Below are 19,348 nucleotides of genomic sequence, written 5' to 3' on the forward strand. Positions count from 1 at the left end.
ACTGGAATGCTCGTCCGCCCAAAATGGCAGTCTTGCAGTCACGTGGGCATCCGGGCCTGTGACCAGGAGAAAGAGTTGAAGAACTTAACTGTGACCCAGTGGTTCTCCCACGTGAGCAGGCATGAGTATCACCTGGTGGGCTGTGGAAACCAAACCCAGGGTGCTGGGCCCTGGCCCAGAGTCTCTTGAGTCTGCAGGCCTGAGAATCTGCATTTGTGGCAGGCTCCTGGCTGGTACCATCGCTGCTGGCTCAAGGACCGCAGCTTGAGACCGGCAATTAATTGTGTTATGATTTTATAAAGATGTGGGAACCGAGGGTGAGGTAGTCTGGGTAGCTCGTGGCATCTCCCTGGGTACTGATTGGTAGAACTAGGATTTATCTAAACTGTCTCAGTGCTCAAGAACACCCCCAAGACCTCACTGTCATCACATGGCCTCTCCACTATGCCGTCGTCCCACCCAAATTTGCTTTGTCATCTACCCAAATTCCCACTTGCTATCCGAGCAAGCCCGTGCTTGAGTGGTAAGAGCTTACCTTCATTTCCAAATCTACAGACTTAAATACCTCAGAAAGGTTAGCAGAGGGACAGCCGGGTGGCTCAGCGGTTTAGTGCCTGCCTTTGGCCCAGGGCGCGATCCTGGAGTCCTGGGATCAAGTCCCACATCGGGCTTCCTGCATGGAGCCTGTTTCTCCCTCTGCCTGTGTCTCTGCCTCTCTCTCTGTGTGTGCGTCTATCATGAATGAATAAATAAATAAAATTATTTTTAAAAAAAGGCAGAAAGTTCCTGTATTTGGAGAACTGGAGGTGAGGACGTTCAGGAAGGAAGAAAGGGATATGCTTTAGGAATTGGTCTGTCTCCTCTGAATTACTAGATTGGCACTCATCTCTTTTACAAGATGTATTTGTTTAGCCGCGATGTGTTTGGTATTCTTACAGCCCACCCCCAGCTAAAATGGATCTTTTTACATTTTAGAAAATAAAGGATTACATTTACAAGAAGAAAATTTGAGTTGAAAATCAGCATCCATGCCAAAATTCAAAGTAGGGCCCTATGAGTACAAAAACGTACTCAGATTTAGATTTTTTTTTTTTCCACTTTAAAAAAAATCTGCAGTATTTGTTTCTGTTCATTACTATAGAAACCCCCTGCCCCCAGCCCCCGGGTGTTACAAATGGGAGAAAACTTCACTTGAATCCTCAAAGAGTTCTGATAACATTCCTTCCTTAGACCGTGGCGCGGCAAGATTTCTACAATGGAAGTGACATGCCTCTGAAGGAGAATTCTAGAATTTTATGCCAAAAGCAGCTTACTGTGAATGTAGGTGGAGTTTCGAAAGCGCGAACACAGAATCCTACCAATAAAGGGGCGAATTTTGCATGTGTACCGAGTTTGCTCACATTATAAACCCTAGTAAGATTGTTAATTATGAGGTTTCTTGGAGGCTGACGTCATAGTTGTAGGGATATTGCAGGTGGACAGGTTTTGTGCGTGCACTTCGTGCCTCCATCTGTCCAGCCATCCAGCCATTTGGCAGGGATTTATCGACTACCTGCTATGTGCTGGTGCAGAGAACTGGAGAGACGGGGCTATAATGAAACTTACTTTCGGTTGAGGCCGTGGAGACGGTCAGACAGGTGACATACATAGGATTTTCAGTTTCTGGTATGTTCTGTGAAGAAGGTAAAACAGGGTTGTGGGCTTGAGAGCCTCTGCGTGAGCAGGGTAGGATGCTTACCACGGAGCGTGAATGGCAGGTGCCGGCCTAGGGTTCTGAGGCCGAGCGGTCCCCGGCAGCAAGGAGCAGCAAGCGTACCGGCCCCAGGGCCAGACTTGTTGAATGAGTTTGAGGAACCCAGAGAGAACTAGAGTGTCTGAGAGGGCCTTGGGATCAGGATAGGGTACCCACCAACGAGGCCTGAGAAATAGGCTGAGGCCAGATTTAATTCTAGGAGAGGGAGCCAGAATTAGAGGCCTTTAAGCAGGGGAGTGGTATGATGTGATCCATATTCTAGAAGCTCCATCTGGCTGCGGTGTAGAGAAGGCACGGTAGGAGGGCAAGAGGGAAATCGGTGAGGTCAGTCCAAAATAGAGACCAGCCGACTGACATCCTGTAGTTGTTTTTGCAGCATATCCATCCGTGAGTTATAATGTACCTCAGTCCTTGTGCATAAACCCTTGCACATTTGTTCGACCCTTAACCTTCGAGACCCCTTTCTGGAGGTGGAATTGCGGGGATAAAGGGCATACGTACTTAAAATCGAGCTCCCAGTTGCTCTGCCGCGTTGCGGAGAGGTCATTACCATTTTTACTCCCGTCGACAAGGCATGAGAGAAGCAGTTTTCTGAACCACACCACCCCCGCTTAGTTCTCATCCTTGCCAATCCGGCAAATGAAAAGACGTAAAGCGCTCGAGTATAGAGCAGAAGAGACATGGCTCGATGGCAGCTGGAGTGGAGAAGTCACGGGGATCTTAATTGGACCCCAGGGTGTGGGACTGCTGAGCGCGCACGCGGCACCCCAGCTCTGGTTCCACCACCTGCAGAGGTGGCCGCCCCTGCCCTGCGCCCTCAGACCACATCCAGATTTCCGCTCCTTCGGATCCGCCGTGGCATGGATATCCGCAAACCGGAGCGCATCCCGAGGTAGTGGCTGGAGGAATTCAGGAGAGTTGAGAGCAGGGCCTGAGGGGCCCGGCCGGAGGAGCCGGGGCTTGTCCAGGCCGGGGAAGAGAAACTTGGGAGAAACCTGACAATCATCTGGAAATTAATTGAAGAGCTGCCATCTAGGAGAGAATGTAGGCTGGTTCGACATTGCCTCTGAGGACAGGTAGACATTTAAAGGAAGGATGGGATTTTTTTGACTCAACATGGGGAAAGATGGCTTTAATAATTATCATTGTTGAAAATGGAGAAAAGTATCCAAGCAGAATGAAAAGCTGATCTCTCCGGGGGGCTGGGAGGGCGGCTCTCGGCTCCCTGCCCATGTGAGGGTCTCAGGGTCCCGGGGAACCAGGTGCATTCGGTCCTTGAAATGCATCCTGAGAGGAGAACAGACCCGGCCTTGTAAAGAGGGGACCTAGGACTGCCCTCCCGCCAGCCCTCCTGTGTGTGTCGACCACCCCATGGGTGGAAGAGGAGGCATCACTGGCTTGTTCTGGTGACACGCACCACTTCCTGCGAGTGTTCGGGAGGAAGTGGACAGTTAGTGTTGTCACTCCTGCCGGAGGCTGGGGACGAAGGGAAGGGGTCACGTCAGGCAGGACCTTAACGGCGGACACGTCCAACCTGCGAGAGGGCCGGCGCTCCCAGGCCCTGGCGGCTGAACTGTTGACGGCGTGGCGTTCACGAGCCTGCAGCTGTTGGTCGCTGTGTTGCCGAAGGGACAGATTGGAAGCTCCCCGTGTCTTGGCCGACAGCCCGAGATTTAATCCCAGCAGGGAGCATGCTGGAGCTTCGAACCCGGGGCTCAAGAGGCCTTGGTCAGAAACCCGGAGGGGGTTAGCGTGCCTGCCACCGGCCCTTGGGGCTGCTTTGATCCGCTCCCTTCGCCCGCCCGCAGCAACAACCCGGCTTGGGGGCAGCCCCAGGTCTTCAGAACAAGACAGGCAGGACCAGAGGACCAGAGGCCCCCTCGTTCCCTGTTGACGTCTGGCTGGAGCTTGGTGCTGGGCCTGGGACCACAGACGCTCAGGGAGGGAGTGGGCGTCAGACTGGAGGCCCGGGGTAACGAAGGCAGATCAAAGCCTTCGGAGGCCGTCTGGGGGGCAGTAGGGGAGCCCAGACTCCGCAGTTGGCACACCCAGGTCCGTCCTGGTCGTGAGGGCCCAGGGCCCCGCAGCCTCTTCACACTGCGGCGGCCTCATCTGCAAAGTGCAAACGGGAATCTGTGAACGTCCCACCAGGTCCTCACTGTGTGCCCACGGCCATCCCTCATCCTCTGCTCTGTGAAACCTCTCCTGTCACACAGCCCAGAACTAGATGATAAAGCAGCACTTTCTAAAACTGCGGATCCTATGGTAGAAAAGGTGTGGCTTGGGGGCGCCTGGCAGGCTCAGCGGTTGAGCATCTGCCTTCGGCTTAGGTCGTGACCCCGGGGTCCTGGGATCCAGTCCCACATCAGGCTCCCTGCATGGAGCCTGCTTCTCCCTCTGCCTGTGTCTCTGCCTCCCTCTGTGTCTCTCATGAATAAATAAAATCTAAAGAAAGAGAAAAGAAAGAAAAGGTGTGGCTTGAAGTGAGCTAGTGAGCCACTTAATGGTTATCAGTCTCAGATTTCCAGTATTCTCTGAGGTTTTTTGTGGCCTCGTGTGCGTGGGCACAAGTAACCTACCGACTGTAGGGGAGGAATTCATCTTTAATTTTTGAGTGATTTACTGAGAGTGTTTGGTGCTAATTTACATTCTGTAGCACTTTCTTTTCATACTTCCTCAGTCCTCTGGTTGCTTTAAAACATTTTTTTCTTTAATACTTCTACAATTGGAATAGGCGATATAATAAATATCAAAAGAAACATGCTAGCCTTTTCCCTTTCCCCTCTAAACGCTGATAGTAAGTGATGGTCTCTAAATCCCAATCGGCTGGAATAGGGAGGGTACTTAGAACGAGGCTGGTGGTTCCCAAGAACTTTCCTGGGGCTTTAGGTGACCAGGAACTAGTAATAAAGCATCTTGCCCTGGTAATCTCAGCAAGGAATTAGGTGGACGTGGCCATGGTGGTTGTCTGTGTTTCTTTCCCATTTTCTCTCTTTATTTTTTTCTTAAATTTTATTTACTTATTTGAGGTTGAGAACATAAGCAGGGAGGAGGGTGAGGTAGACTCCCGACAAGCAGGGAGCCCGATGCATTGCTCACATCCAGGACCCTGGGATCATGACCTGAGCCAAAGGCAGATGCTTAACCGACTGAGCCACCCAGGCGCCCGCCGTTTTCTCCCTTTAGACCTTCGTGCTCCGCCACACTGACCTAGAGAACAGAGGTTTGGCCTGAGGTGCTTCTCCAAGGCGAGGCCACCTCCATCGTGCTGGGCCGGGGCATAGACGGTCGGGGTTAGTGGGGAGGCCCTCTACCTCCTAGAACATGTCTGTGGAACAGAACCGGAGACACCCGGGGCCTCACCCCCACACACTGTGGGTAGCTCAGGGCAGAGTTGTGGGGGGGGCAGGGAAGGCCTTTTCTCAGTCACCTCGTTGCATGCACCCTTGGCCCAAGCGCCAGAATTGGTACCCCTGCTTTTGGTTGGCAGGCTGCTTAGGCCTGTCATCCGCCGCTTGTCCCCTCTACCGGAGGAGCTGACCTGCGCTGCTTTCTGGAAGTGTGGCCGGACCGTTTCTGAAAGCCTCCCCGTCTTTTCCCATTCCTAAGTGCTTCCCCAGTAATATAATCCTATGAAAGCGCTCTTTCTAAAAAGCGGGGACTCCGTTCCTGCGTCCGGCACAGTCAAAGTGGATGATGGTGGTGACAGTTGTCATTGGGAAGCCCAAACCCTCTATGTCACCAAGTAAGGAAAGGGACACTGTCCCTTTACAATATGTCTCTGACCTTATGTGTCTCAGGACCGTGTCTTAGGGGGTGTTTGCTTTAGAACCTGGTGAAGTGAGGTCACCTAAATCAGATCACCCATCAAGCTCTCTCTTCAGAGCCGACAGACAGACTATGTGATGCTTTCTTGCATGCATGTTCCTGGTCCTGCAGACGTCAGGGTCGCCACATGCACCATACCCATGCCATTGCCCCAGCTACTCTCACCATCTGCAAATCCGTGTAACGCCGTGAACGACGTGGAAAGCCTTTCAGGTTCACTGCAGACGTTTGCTGTGTTAGCGCTTCTCAAATTTGAGCCCCCACGTGCCTCTGAAAGCAGAGGGAGAGAGAACACAAAGTCCTGGCATTTGTGAGGTGGGTTCTGGGGGCAGATGCAGAGCGAGAACTTGATGTATGAACCGGTCCTGTCCGGGAATTCTTTATTCTGTAGAATTGTGTGCCCTGAAATAGCACCTTTTATCTGAGTAAGTAGAAGAGGCAATCAGATGGTTTCTTCATCTCCTAGCGTCCGCGGAGTTCGCGAGCGTCTTCCAACAGATAGCAGAGCATTGAGCGACTTTGGCGACTCCTTAAAGCTCAAGCTTTAAGGAGGGCCTCCGGGAGATCATATAAGGCTTTGAAAAGAGAGCGACCGCTGTACAAAATGTACCATTTATCTTAAAGAAAATGTAAAGACCAATACCTCAACGTATAATACAGAAAATTTAAGAGAAATCAACCAACTCGAATTTTGCTTTTTTTTAAAAAAAAAAAACTTATCACACTATGTGTCTGTGTGCGTGTTCTTTCCAGACATATGAAGATTCACGAGAAGGACCCTAACAGTGCCACAGCTACGGCCCCCCCATCCCCGCTGAAGCGCAGGCGGCTGTCCTCCAAGAGGAAACTCAGTCATGATGCCGAGTCAGAGAAAGAAGACCCAGCACCTGCTAAAAAGGTCTCGCCAGCCCCAGAGCCGATGTGCCCAGCCACGGGACTCTTGGCAGACTTCCATCCTAAGCTTTTAACCTGTCTTTCCCCACACTGTTTTGCAAGGTGTCCGCAGGAAAGAGTAACCTGTGTGCACTTCCTCTGGGTGCCCCCCACCCCCCACCACCTTGCTGAGCCCCATGGAATGAAGAGCTTGTTTCATTGCTCTGTGCTTCTTGGTTTCTCCAGCTGGAGTGGAAGCTTCCTACACGTTAGGGAACTCTTGTCCCCAGGCTTTTGTCCTCTGGCCCTGTCAGATACTGGGTACTCCATAAATGTGTATCGAATGGGTGAGTGGTTTGAAGGAGGATGGATGGAAGCATCCAGTGAGGATTTGTTGCAGGGATGAAGGGACTGGTCAAGCAGCCTCCTTAATCCCTCGGAGAGAGGCCTCCTTGTAGATGTGGATTGAGTATTAGCTTCTCTTCTGAAGCAGACCCGTGGGGGAGAACTCCTTCCTGACTTCATTTTTTTTCCTTTCCCCCAAGATGGTGGAAGATGGGCAGTCGGGTGAGCTGGAGAAGGTCGATGAAGTGTTTCACTGCCCCATATGTTTCAAGGAGTTTGTTTGCAAATATGGACTGGAGACCCACATGGAGACCCACTCAGATAACCCACTAAGGTAGGAGAAAGGGTGGAACACACCTGTATTCTGCAAAGTTCTTTCTCATTCCTGTTTCCTCTGACTTAGGACCAGTCCTCACTCCCCAGTCCTCCAAACTGAGCTAAGGGGATTCGACTTGGGTTTGGTGACAGTGCAAGGAAGCCAGGCCGAGAAGTGTCAGAGGGAAGGAAGAAAGTGGCTGTGGCCACGGGATGTGTTCACTGAGGTTTGCTGTGCTTCCTTTTCGCTGCTGGTGAGGGCCTCCAGGGCAGTTGCTGTGACTCCCCCGTGACAGGGGGGGCTTTTGAGCAGCACGCACATTTTCTGTAACACAAGAGGTGTTGCAGTCCAGATGCTCGTTAGCTGTGCACGAGTGTGTGGTAAGGACGGAAGGGCGTACCAGCTGCCCAGCAGCAGCAGCGGGCTAAGGACTTTTTGTTTCAGTTGCTTTGGACGGGTAGTGCAGAAACCTGAAAAGGCGTTTTAGGTTCAGAAGAGTTCTGCTTCTTGCCAGACACTCTACCTGACATGAAGCCTGTCCCAGGAAGACAGTGAGAGGTGACTGTTCTGCTGGTCTAGGTTGCATTTTAGGTCTCTGCTGGCTCTGAGTTCCCTGGTCCTCCGCCTATCCCGGCAGTGAAGGTGGATGGTGATAGGACTTTCCAGCAGCACTCGGGGCGGGGCTGCAGATGGCCTGGACGCGGCAGGCTTTCCTACAGAATTGCCACTTTTAAAATGCTACTGCCATAGCTTATAAGCCCTGGGAGGAACCAGGTGCCACAGGGGAGTCACAAGACTGGAAAGTGGTACCCTGTGAGGCGCCGCTGAAGGCTCGCCCCGAGCAGGAGCGAATGCATGCATGCCTACAGCTCGGGGTCTCGGAAGGCAGCTTGGGAGTGTCGGAGCTGGGCACCTGTGGACCGGATTCCCTTCCTCGGGACACATGTTTGGTTGTGACTTGGGAGTGAAGAGGTCTGAGCAGGCTAAAAAGACTTGTGTGTTGAGGGAAAGCCTCACCATATGGTAACTTAAAGCCATGTCAGATATCATTCTACTTAATCACATCAGCTTGACATTTTTCCATTTGGAGAAAAAAAGAATTTATGAAGAGTTAAAACTGCTGAGCAATTGAAGTGCTACAAAATGTCTTTTCATAACTCCCCCATCTCGGGGAAATTGCACGCTGGGCTGGCTGCATAGGAGAGGGCGTGGGCTGGTGGTCAGATCCTGGATTGCATCCCTCTCCCCTGGGGGACCTGGATCGGCCGTATGTGAACCCCAGAGGGGGGGAATTGGACCAGATAATCCCCGTGTTCCTTTTCAAGCTTAAATTTTAGGGGTCAGTCTCTTTAACAGCTGTCCTTCTGTCCACCAAGAAGAAGCACTTGGCTCTTCCTTTGGCAGGCCCTATAGTCCTGAGAGATTCAGAAACGTTAATGGTTTCATTAACGTCCACAGCATCCCCAGGATGTGGGCTTGCAGTGGGTGGTGAATATCGAAATAGCTTTCTCGACTGAGGACCTGAGCAGACAGAGGTAAAGCCTCATGTGGTGAGTCATGGGCAGAGACAGCAATTGCACGTGGGACCCCAACCCCTGCCCCACATTCCTGCGAAACAGCCATGTGACCGAGCGCTGCGGAAAGTGAACACACTGCCCGTCTCTGAGCCTCTCTGTGTGTTTTAGTCTGGGATCAGATATCATCTTAGGAACTACCCATTTGCCCCCTTCTAGATAATCCTGTCCTACAGGGAAAATAATTTGACTCTTGCGAGAGATTTTTGAGCACCTAGAGCCTATATGACACAATGTATAGCCATGAGAGTGGAAGCTCAGGTGTCCCCTTCTTACGTGGTGGCCTGGGTGAGGGTGTGGGTTCTCCTGCAGCAGGGCCTCCCAGACGGGCACCGGCCCCAGGGACAGGCTGGGCTTGCTACTCAGGTGGGGATGGGAAGCGCATCGGTCGCTGACTGTGCCGTTCTGCACAGCCTGGTGGGTAATTCACTTGCCGTGACCCCAGGGCTGACAAGGCAGATGTGCTGTGAACTTGAACCTCACGTCCTGACTGTTTTCCTTGCCTGCTCAGGAATAATGCCCTGTGTCCAGCGAGGGGTTGGCCGGAGGAGCTCTGTAGCCTGGTGGGGGCTCCGCCCCTCCCGGCAGCCTTCCACCCCACGGGAGCCCCTGGATGCTGTGCCTGCAGCACATCCTTTGTTGGGCAGGGGGCGGTGGGGGGAAGCAAGCCATCCCCTGTCTGGGGGCTGCTGCTCTGTGGGGTGGGGCCTGCATCTGGAAACCAAAGGGACTTGATTATAGAACATAGTTAATTTCCCTCTTCTCCTCTCTGCTCTGCTGTTCCACATAATCGCCTGCTATCAGAGGAGGCCGTGGGGGCAGGCATGAGCCAGCGGGGCCCAACCAGGCAGTGAACTGTGACAATAGCTGGTGGGAGAGACTGCTTGTTAACCCAGAGCTAAAATAGACACCAGCTCCATTTGCAAACCCCAACAGCAGCAGAACCACAGTGGGATGCTACCAGTTTAAACAGAAAGATTATAACTCAAAACAGCTGTTGGCTTCTCGCGCTCCTGCCCTGACCACCCCCGTCCCATCCCCAGAGCTGGCAAGGTGCCCGCAGTCCCTTAATAAAAAGTGTTAGGAATCCAAACTCCTGTAAATGCCGAGGCTGTCCTCCATTCCTCCCTGCTTCAAACTAACGGAGCGTGCATCAGCGTGGAGCAGAAGAAAGGCAGGAAGCCGCTTGCAGGGGTTCTAGCTCTGAGTGGTGGGGCCGTCGCCTGTGCCCTGGCATGACCGGCGGTGACCCCGCAGTCCCCCAGACAAGGGGGTGCCGATGGAGAGCCGGCATTTGGAATCCGGCGTGATGGATGGAGTGTCTTAAATTTTCTGGCCTTTTAAAAGGTAGGAAGAAGTAGACGCCTGCTCGTGCTTCTTCGCTCGTTACACCAGTGATCCCAAAACAGAATGTCACATGTGATCAGTGCAAGAATTGTCAGCGATGTGTTTTATGTTTTACGTTCCCGTCTATGTACAGAGTCTTTGCCGTTCGGGGTGGGTGCTGCTGTCGCAGCCCTTCTCGGTTTGAGGCAGACACGGTTCAGCGGCGCACAGGTGCAGGTCGGGACAGGCCCACGACAGCAGGGAGGGCGCTGAGGCCGTAGCGTGGCAGTGGAGGCCCCCGTTCCTGTGTGTGCGCGCGCGCGCGCAGGTGGGAGGTGGGGGCTTGTCTCGGGCCCGCAGGGGCAGGGCCAGGAGGGGCGACAGCTGGCTGCTTGCCGCCGCTCCCTGGTGGCTGCTGCTGAGGGCAAAATTCAGCAGAAGTTATTGTATAATCTTAGATGGCTTCTTGATGAAAGGAGGGCAGGTGATACATCATTTTGAAATTATTTCCCTTAAAATGTATCCAAGTGATTGAGCGTTCATCATGTGCCCGGCACTTGACCAGACTTGAAGGGAAAAAAAAAAAAAAAAGGCAACACAACAGCGATGTTGGAGGCAGAGCCCCTCAAGGGCTGGTCGGAAAACAAGGAAATGGACGGTTATAAAACATGGCAAAAGGGATACGTTCAGGGAAGGACAACAGGTTGCTTGTTGTCAGTGCAGAGGGAGCCTGATGCTGCCGGTGTGAAGCTTCCCGTGACGTTTTACGCTGAATGTGGAGGTATCTCCCTGTTTCCTCCCGGTGGAGGCTCTCCTGGGTCTGATCGAGTCCGTGATCTTGGTTGTCTGGAATCTGGGTCAGGAGCACGAGTGAGCCCCGACAGGCACGCCCGCCCTGCTGTCGGTGGGCTTGTCCTGTACCTGCACCGTGCGGGGAAGCAGCTGCTGCAGGCCTGCGGGCCAGGCTGAAAGCCACCCCCTCGTCTGGGTGGTGAGGGAGGTGCCAAAACCATCTTCCTTCTGGATTCTCCGGCGTTCCAAGGAATGTTTGGCTCCCTTCACTGCACCACCTCCCCCTACCCACCCCCACTACCCGCAGGGAGCCCCGCAGACGAATCCACATGGCATGGGTCCCACGCTTAACTGTCCTCCTAAAAATAAGGAAAGTGTAGAAAATGTTCATCAGTATCTGTGTTTAGGAGCCCCAGGGGTCTGCGGCTTGGCCAGGCGGGGGCAGGTTTGAAAACGGTGCTGGCGGCGGGGAGGGGGACGGGGGACATGTCCTGGAATTTGGCGGCACTTTGTCAGGAAGCCCCCTGTCCACCTTGCCCGGGGGTCCTCTCCGGGACTTGGGCCGTTCCGAAGCCCAGGGGGCCACCAGCTTCTGCACTCACCGCAAGCTGCCCTCTGTGAAGTGCTTCAGACCTGCCCTGACTTCACGCCACACTGGTTGCTCGAACAGTCCGGGCAGGGTGTCGGGACGCGGTGTGCAGTCTGGTGGATTCCTGGGTGTGGGGAGGGCAAGCTGCCGCCCGCCACCGGCCAGGGCCCTGTCACAGGGCCCTCACTGTTGCTCCCAGCAACTGGGAGAGATTAGTGCAGCTGTTGGATGTCAGTTCTCTGGCTGGGATGGAGGGAAGGCGGGAGGGAGTGGGGGGGAGGGTGGGCACCAGGGCAGGAATGTCTGAACCGGGTGGGGCTCGGAGGAGAGGTTGTTTGCACTTACCCCTCTTTGCCTCTGGAGACAGAACAGGGAAAAAATGAAGCATGAAATCCCTTTTAAAAAGGAATCTCAGTCTTTTGATTAAAACACTATAATGAGCAAGAAATTCAGTATCTCAGTATCTCAAGGAAGTAGCTGGGGTGAGCTCAGCTTTACCAGAAGGTAACAGGTCACAGGTTCTGCTGGCAGGGGCCGGGCCCCCCGGCTGCTCAGGGAGTAGTAGTGGCAGCGGGGGCTCCCAGGTGAGCCACTGTCCAGGGTCCGGCCATTAAGAACGTGCTCCGGGTTGTAGAAGGAGCTGGGGCATCTGAGTCCCCGTCCTCTGAACAGACCGCGTAGCAAGGGGGAGTGAGGCCGTGAGGCCGGCCAGCTCCGTCCCAGCCTGCCTCCCGGCACCTCCCTGGGCCCTCCCACGCCCCCGGGGCGAGCCGAGGCTGGTTCCCTGTCTGGAAAATGCGTTTGAGGACTGTGGTGAGGAGGAAGGGGGCCAGTCCAGTCCCCGGACTGCAACAGGCACTAGACGGGCATCCCATTCCAAGGAAGTTGAGGAATCCCATTGCGGGGCCTCTCCCAGGTACTGGTTATTTGACAAGAGAACATGAAAGCAAGTTTGTGTCCGAGTCCGTACTGTTCCAAAGAGGTGCTTCTACCTGATTCTGCTCCCGTAAAGCCTGGGAGCTGAATGACTGTCTAAATTTGGTTCGCGGGATCCCTGGGTGGCACAGCGGTTTAGCGCCTGCCTTTGGCCCAGGGCGCGATCCTAGAGACCCAGGATCGAATCCCACGTCAGACTCCCGGTGCATGGAGCCTGCTTCTCCCTCTGCCTGTGTCTCTGCCTCTCTCTCTCTCTCACTGTGTGCCTATCATAAATAAGTAAAATTAAAAAAATAAAAAATAAAAAAAAATAAAGTTGTAAAAAATATTAAAAAAAATAATAAAATAAATAAATAAATAAATAAATTTGGTTCGCGTCCTACCTACCGAGATTTTGTAATCCAGATGCGAAAGCTGGATAGTTAGAAGCTTGAAGGGAACTGATAGCTGTAAATCAGAACCACACGTCATTTTCCATAGATTGTTGGGGAAACCAGAGATTCTAGAGAAACGCTTCCTTATATTTAGCATAGTAAAAAAAATACATGTACATATTTATATAAAACCCCTTTCCTGATGGAGGTCCTCTGCCCCTTAACTGCCATCAGGGCAGACGTGATGTTGCCACAAAGGTGACGTCCCCGGCGAGGGCGCTGGTCATCTCCTCAATCCACTCTTAAGCTTTTCCGCTGACTTCAGAATTTTCTTCTCATTCTGGAGAGTTGAGGTCGCCATACACGTACAGCATCACTGTCGCAAGAACGGGGGGTGGGGTGGGGGGTTAATCCCAGATTTGTTCAGTGACGAGCTTCTTGGTGGCCTTGCCTTCCACTTGGGTAAATCCCCATTGCTGGTGATTTACCTTGATGTGTCTGCAGCGCTTCCTTCCCATCTTAGGCGCTTCGGGAAACCCGCTCCCGTAGGTGGGGACACATTCCTTTTTTTTTTTTCCTGAATGGTGACAGCTGTCAGCTCTTCGATGAGCCTTCAGAGCGGCTGCCTTGGTGCAGGGCTTCCTCTGGGACCCACACTCCCTCCTCAGAATGCCCAGACCGTGGTGGCACGTTTGTGGCCTTTCTACCCCAGCGCGGGGTTCTATGGTTTCCTTTGAAGAAATAGATGAGAAGGGAGGAGATGTAGCGTCTTCCAGCAAGGGCGTGTGCTGTAAGAGAACTGATACCCTGGCGCCCTGCCTCACGGTCGCAGGCGCCCCGTGGTTGGTGGGTGTCAGTCCTCCATGCGGGACTTCCAGATTTTAACTTTTGTCCCTTTGAGAGTGGTGGCGGATCTGGGTATGGAGAAGAACATCATTTGCTTCCATGACCGCTCTCTGCGACTCGAAAGGACAGACCCCTCTGCTGGGGAAGGAGAGGATGTCCTTGACCGGCCAGAGCTGGCCTGTGCCAGTCCCTGCCTTCCTGTGCTGTCTGCCTGTGACAGCCAGGGGCAGAGGGTGAGCGCTGGCTCGTGGGGTGGGGTCTCTCCCAGCGCAGGCGGCCGTGCCTGTGAGAACTAGGCTCCTTCCAGGCCAGCCAGCGTCAGGTGTGGGGCCGGTCTGCTGTGGGACTTTGCTCGTTTCTTTAATTTCTGCAGGTGGAGGGACAGGGAGGCCGCAGAGAAGGTATATATTGAAGGCTGTCCGTGTTTGTGGGGTGTCCCTCCAGCCCGCAGAGCCATAGTGGAACCTTGGCTCACGCCCCTGCGTGCTGCTGGGAGGCATTTCCCTCCCCCAAGACCCCCGCCCCGGCCCTCTCCTATCTCTGCTTCACACTTACCCATACCCCTTCGGTGACATCGCAAGTGGTGCTAAGAGAGGCAGGGGGAGAGCAGATAAGCCTCACGCAGCTGCTTTGCCCCTCTGCTGTCAAGACAGCCCTGACTGCGTGCCCCCACCCACCCCGGCACAACTGCAGAGCCCTGGCCCCAGTAATAGGAGCCATCATGACTGAGCAGCCCTGCGGGGCGCCAGGGTGTCACTTGTGGGGGGAGTGGGGAATGATAGAAACTCTAGTGTTCTAAATTAAATTTTTTTTTTAAGATTTTATTTATTTATTCATGAGAGACACAGAGAGAGAGGCAGAGACACAGGCGGAGGGAGAAGCAGGCTCCATGCAGGGAGCTCGATGCAGGACTCGATCCCAGGACCCCAGGGTCACACCCTGGGCCAAAGGCAGGCGCTGAACCGCTGAGCCACCCGGGTCCCCCTGAATTTTCTTTCTTACAGAAACATTTGGTAACATGTGCTGGAATTCAGGTGATTTCTGGGTGAAATCAGCTCTGGTGAGCTGTATCAGGGTCCAGAAACACGGTCTCTGTGAGCAGGATGACTTGGAGTCCACATCCAGGTGTGCACGGGTGCGTATTTGGCAGTTGAGGACGGCCGAACATCCGTGTGAGCATTCATCCCTGTGTTGGATATGTAACCTCACCTGGCCTTTGGAGTTCTTCCCACTGATGAATTTTTGTTTTCCTGAGAGTCATTTATTTCAGTATGTGATTTAAAGAGAGAGGGGGAGAGACCCAGGATTGAGTCCCACATCGGGCTCCCTACATGGAGCCTGCTCCTCCCTCTGCCTGTGTCTCTGCCTCTCTCTCTCTCTGTGTGTCTCTCATGAATAAATAAATAAAATCTTTAAAAAAAAGGGGGGGGAGCAAAAAGAAGTTTTGTTTTTAGAAGTCGGGGTGGGGGTTCCACTAGCATCTGTAAATCCCGGGACTGGGATTCGCTAGTTGCGCTCCCCCCAGATGCACGTATCTTTACTGACCGTGAAGTTCTTCTCCATTTGGGAAAGTTGCCCTCCCTTTGCATTGCCACGGCATCAGAGAGCGGTCTCTCGAGTCTGTAAGATTTCCCCCTGGCACGTCGTCAGAATCACATGCAAGACAAAATGGCCCTCCAGCGCTCCCCGGCCCTGGACTTCGGACGTGCAGCCGAATGTTTTGCAGCGGTGCTGTCCGTGGGTCCCTGGAGTGGTTCCGTCGGGGGCAGGACTTGAGGGATCCCACGAGCCCCAGGGTGAGGTGAGAGGGGACAACCTGAGCAATGGCTGTGGTCTTCATGAAGACCGACAGGCCCAAGTGAAGTTAGCACAGACCCCAAGATTAGATGCTGTGGGGTGACCAGCATCACCCACAGACTGACAATGGTCTCCATTGTCCTTGAAGAGCTCTTTGGAAACAGTTGCAGAGTGTTCCTCCTGGGGCCCTGGGAAGGCTGGTTGAACCGGAGTGTCTCTGGCCGACAGAGGCCCGTCCAAACGTTTCTGGGTGATGGTTTTCCACACTGGTTTGACCTGAGGCCTGCCAACAGGTGCCGAGCGTGAGATGGGAAGGGGCGTTTTACTGTGGGGGTTTTATTTTCTTCTTACCATCCTCGCGACGTGCTTCTGGTTTCACAGCAAGTTTTTTGCGTTTTTCTTCCCCTCTGCCACTTTCGAGCAACCTACGAGATGGCGTTCTGTACCTTTTCAGAAGTGAAATAGGAGGAGCGCGTTGATCGAATCCCATGAAAAGGGAGGCGTGCAGTTGTGGATCTGGGCCTTATTTCGGTTATACTAATAGGCTCTGAGTGCATGTGCAGGCTGGGATGGTGTGTGCTGCTCTCCTGAGCTGTGGGCCCAAGAGCAGGGGTGGTGGCACAGCATAGATGGTGGCCAGGAAGGACGTGCCCTTCTCTCATGAGCCTCAAGATTAAACAGAAGCAGTGGAAATGGTAGTAAAGTCCTTGGGAGTGAAGAGAGAGAACACATCCGTTTGAAATTAAAATTCATTTTCCCTGCGTCTTCATTGTTGGCGACGGTGGCCAGGAAACGGGCTAGGCCTGCTGGGGTTTGTTCCTAGCAGCGTACGGTGACGGTTAAGTTTGCAGTAGCACCTTGTAGTTTTCTGACCATTTGTTCTCTGTCACTGATGGTAACTCTAAAGATCCCCCTGTTCCAGATGAGAAGGCAGTCAAGGGTCAGAGAAGGATGGAGAAGAGCTCTCACAGGCCTGTGGCATCGGGCATGCCTAGATCTGAGGTCCTGTCACTTGATTCCCCCTGAATGAAGGCGGCCAGGGAGGGAGCGATTCCTATCTCAGGCCTGTTTGGGAAATTTTGCCCAGCGGGCAACCCAAATACAGATGAAATGAGTTGGCCAGGATCGCACAACCTCCACTTCCCCTCCCACCACCTCTGGTCCCTGAGGCCATCCCACACCACTCCCCGGTTGCCTTTCACAAGGGACACAGAGCCTGTGGTTGGCGCTGGTTTAATGCAGCCCTGTGTTTATTGAGCACCTACTATGTGTGAAACCGTCCTAGGTGCCAGAAACGGGCGGGGCTGGAAGGTGAGCCAGAGAATGGAGGAGGGGATAGACGTGTTAGAGAGGAGTGAAGAAAGCTCGGTGTCATTAAAAACTCGTGGCTATGAGGGATCCCCGGGTGGCTCAGCAGTTTAGAGCCTGGCTTTGGCCCAGGGCGTGACCCTGGAGTCCCAGATCAAGTCCCTCATCGGGCTCCTTGCATGGAGTCTGCTTCTCCCTCTGCCTCTCTCTCTCTGCATGTCTCATGAATAAATAAATAAAATTAAAAAAAAAAAAAACAACTCCTGGCTATGAGAGAAGTGCGGTCAGCTCTAATTACCATACAATGAGACACCCTCCTCCCTCCCTTTTAGAAAACTGACTGACAACGCCCCTCACACTGAGTACGCATAACCAGCAGGCTGTGCGCTAAGTGCGGTAGATTCAGGGAGGGTGTTCAGAAAGATGTCTGGGGTACAAGAGAAAACTAAGAGAGCTTTTCCTATCAGGGCACCCGGGTGGCTCGGTCAGTTCAGTGTCTGTCTCCTGATTTCATCTCCGGTCATGATCTCAGGGTCATGGGGTCGAGCCCTGCGTCGGATTCAGGGCGCAGTGCAGAGTCTGCTTCTCCCTCTCCCTCTGCTCCTCCTCCCACATGCACGTTGTCCCTACTGCCCGCCCTGCCAGTCAAATAAATAAATAAAATCTCTCTTTTTAAAAAAAAAAAAAAAAGAACTCTCATCCTTTAAAATTTCATCTGTATATTGTGTAATATGCCTGGCCCGTGTATGGAAATACTTAAAATGAACACATTTCTGTGTCAGACAACAAACATATATGGTGTGCGTGCTCAAAAATGTCCTGTTCATCGGGTGCTGTCCAGTTTACCGAGTTTCCAGCCCACTTTCTGGCTCACCTGCTTCCCTTTTGCAGTTAACTGCACGCTGCCAAGACTCAGTGTTGTGTATTCTCAGCCTGTTTATGTCAGTAATACTTGCAATCATTTCCTATCATTTAATTAAATTTCATAATAAGCCATTGAAGTTCTTTTATTTTTTTAAAGAATAATCTCTGCGAAACTAAGTTGGGCTGACATGATTATGGTCCACATTAGACAGGGTGTTTCTTTTATTTAGGGGAGGCGAGACGTCTGTGAACAGTGGAAAGAAATAATGGTACAAGTCTGGGGGTTCTGCTTTCACTTGATGTGCAGAAATCAAAGTTCTTGCTCTGCCTTGAAGAATCTAAAACCAGGGGGGGAGGCACCTGGCTGGCTGAGTGGGTTAAGCGTCTGCCTTTGGCTCAGGTCATGATCTCTAGGTCCTAGGATTGAGCCCCGTGTGGGGTTCCCTGCTCCACCAGGAGCCTGGCCCTCTCTCTCTGCCCCTCTCCCCCGCTTGTGCGTGTGCTCTCTCTCTCTCTCTCTCTCAAATAAATAAAATCTTTTTTTTAAAAAAAGAGTAAAAGTGGAAATCCACAGTGCTGTATGATGAGCATGATTCATGCAGTGGCAGAGATGAGGAATGTCTCCCCGTGCAGCTAGGCTCCGGCGTTAAGTCCTTGGCGGTCATTCTGTTCTCTAAGGTTGCAGCAGTGCAGAATTAGTGATTATCAAACCGTCGTTTCTAGAGGAAACACAGGGTCAGCTTCCTGCGGGCCTCTGCTTGCATTTTCATCAGCTGATCCATACAGATCCTGGTGTTACGTTTTCTGTTTTAAGAAATCTTACTCCGTGAATAGTGCTGACTCGGGAACAGTGCACCCCCCACCCCCAGCACCGGAACCGGTGCCCGGATGAAGCTTGTCCGACGCACATCACAGCCTCTGGTGCTCATGCACACCCCAGGCGGCTCTTCAGTACGGTGCTTGGAGGCCGTCCTCAGCCACCAAATCACCAACGAGAGGCGCAGGAATGCTGGAAGTATGGCACCAAGTAGACGGCGGGAGGGACACCTTAGAGTCTGAGCTGGAGCAGGACGGCAGAGCAGTGTCGCCTTGGTCAGCCGCAGCCGGGAATACACAGGCCTCGGTGGCTCCACTTTGTCACCTTTCTGTGCACGTCCTCAGGTGCACCGTGAGTAGGGACGGGGTTTACAGATACGTGGTAGCGAGTTGGCAAATTGACAAATACAGAATCCACCAGTAATGAGGATCGACCCTGCCTGAGGTTAGATAAAGTAGTTAATGTAGGGGGTGACTTTCTTTTGCTGCACGCTGCACCTGAACCTCCTACCTGACTCTGGTCCTTGAGCCCCTCCTCTGCAATGTGCAGTGAAGCCTGCCGCCTTCACAGGGAAAGCTGAGCAGGGACCCAGCGGGGACTGATCACACACTCGCTGATTCTCCCTAGCGCTACCTCCCAGGGTTGTCAGGAAGAATGAGTTTAGGTATTTGTTGTGACAGCCCCACATCCGGGACAGCGCCCGGCGCTGGTCTGCAAACATCCTACACAAGATGTATGTAGTCGGTGCCCGCTATTGGAAGGAGCAAGTAGTACAGACTCCAGGTGCAGGGTGCTCGCGAGTGGCAGCCCCCTCGGCACCTGCCCTTGCACTTTGTCACTCTCTCTCTCATTCCCGCCTTCCAGGGAAGGCACAGAGCAGCTCAGCTCCCGTGTCGCGCAGCTTCCCAAAGCTCACCTGGCTTGTGGCCAGCATGGGACAGAGGGAAAGAAGCTGGGAGAGAGAACGTCGGAATCTTCTCCAGTTCACAAAGGGCCAGGCCACATGAGGC

At 53.1% G+C, this 19,348-nt stretch overlaps 1 protein-coding gene and 1 long non-coding RNA gene across 2 annotated transcripts in view; one reads left to right on the top strand and one right to left on the bottom strand.

Moving 5' to 3' along the window:
• RREB1 (ras responsive element binding protein 1) overlaps positions 1–19,348 on the top strand; it is a 176,092-nt gene that overhangs the window by 131,049 nt on the left and 25,695 nt on the right. Inside the window, 2 exon segments of the mRNA XM_049106052.1 lie at positions 6,335–6,479; positions 7,000–7,133. Of these exon segments, the coding sequence (XP_048962009.1) occupies positions 6,335–6,479; positions 7,000–7,133 (279 nt within the window).
• On the bottom strand, positions 8,791–12,670 carry LOC125754403 (uncharacterized). Its single transcript, XR_007408485.1, has 2 exons — positions 11,410–12,670; positions 8,791–11,166 (listed from the first exon to the last, which is right to left on the bottom strand). It is a non-coding gene; the product is annotated as an uncharacterized LOC125754403 (long non-coding RNA).

Source organism: Canis lupus, chromosome 35 (assembly GCF_003254725.2).
Source record: "Canis lupus dingo isolate Sandy chromosome 35, ASM325472v2, whole genome shotgun sequence".
In the NCBI taxonomy this organism is placed as follows: Eukaryota; Metazoa; Chordata; class Mammalia; order Carnivora; family Canidae; genus Canis; species Canis lupus.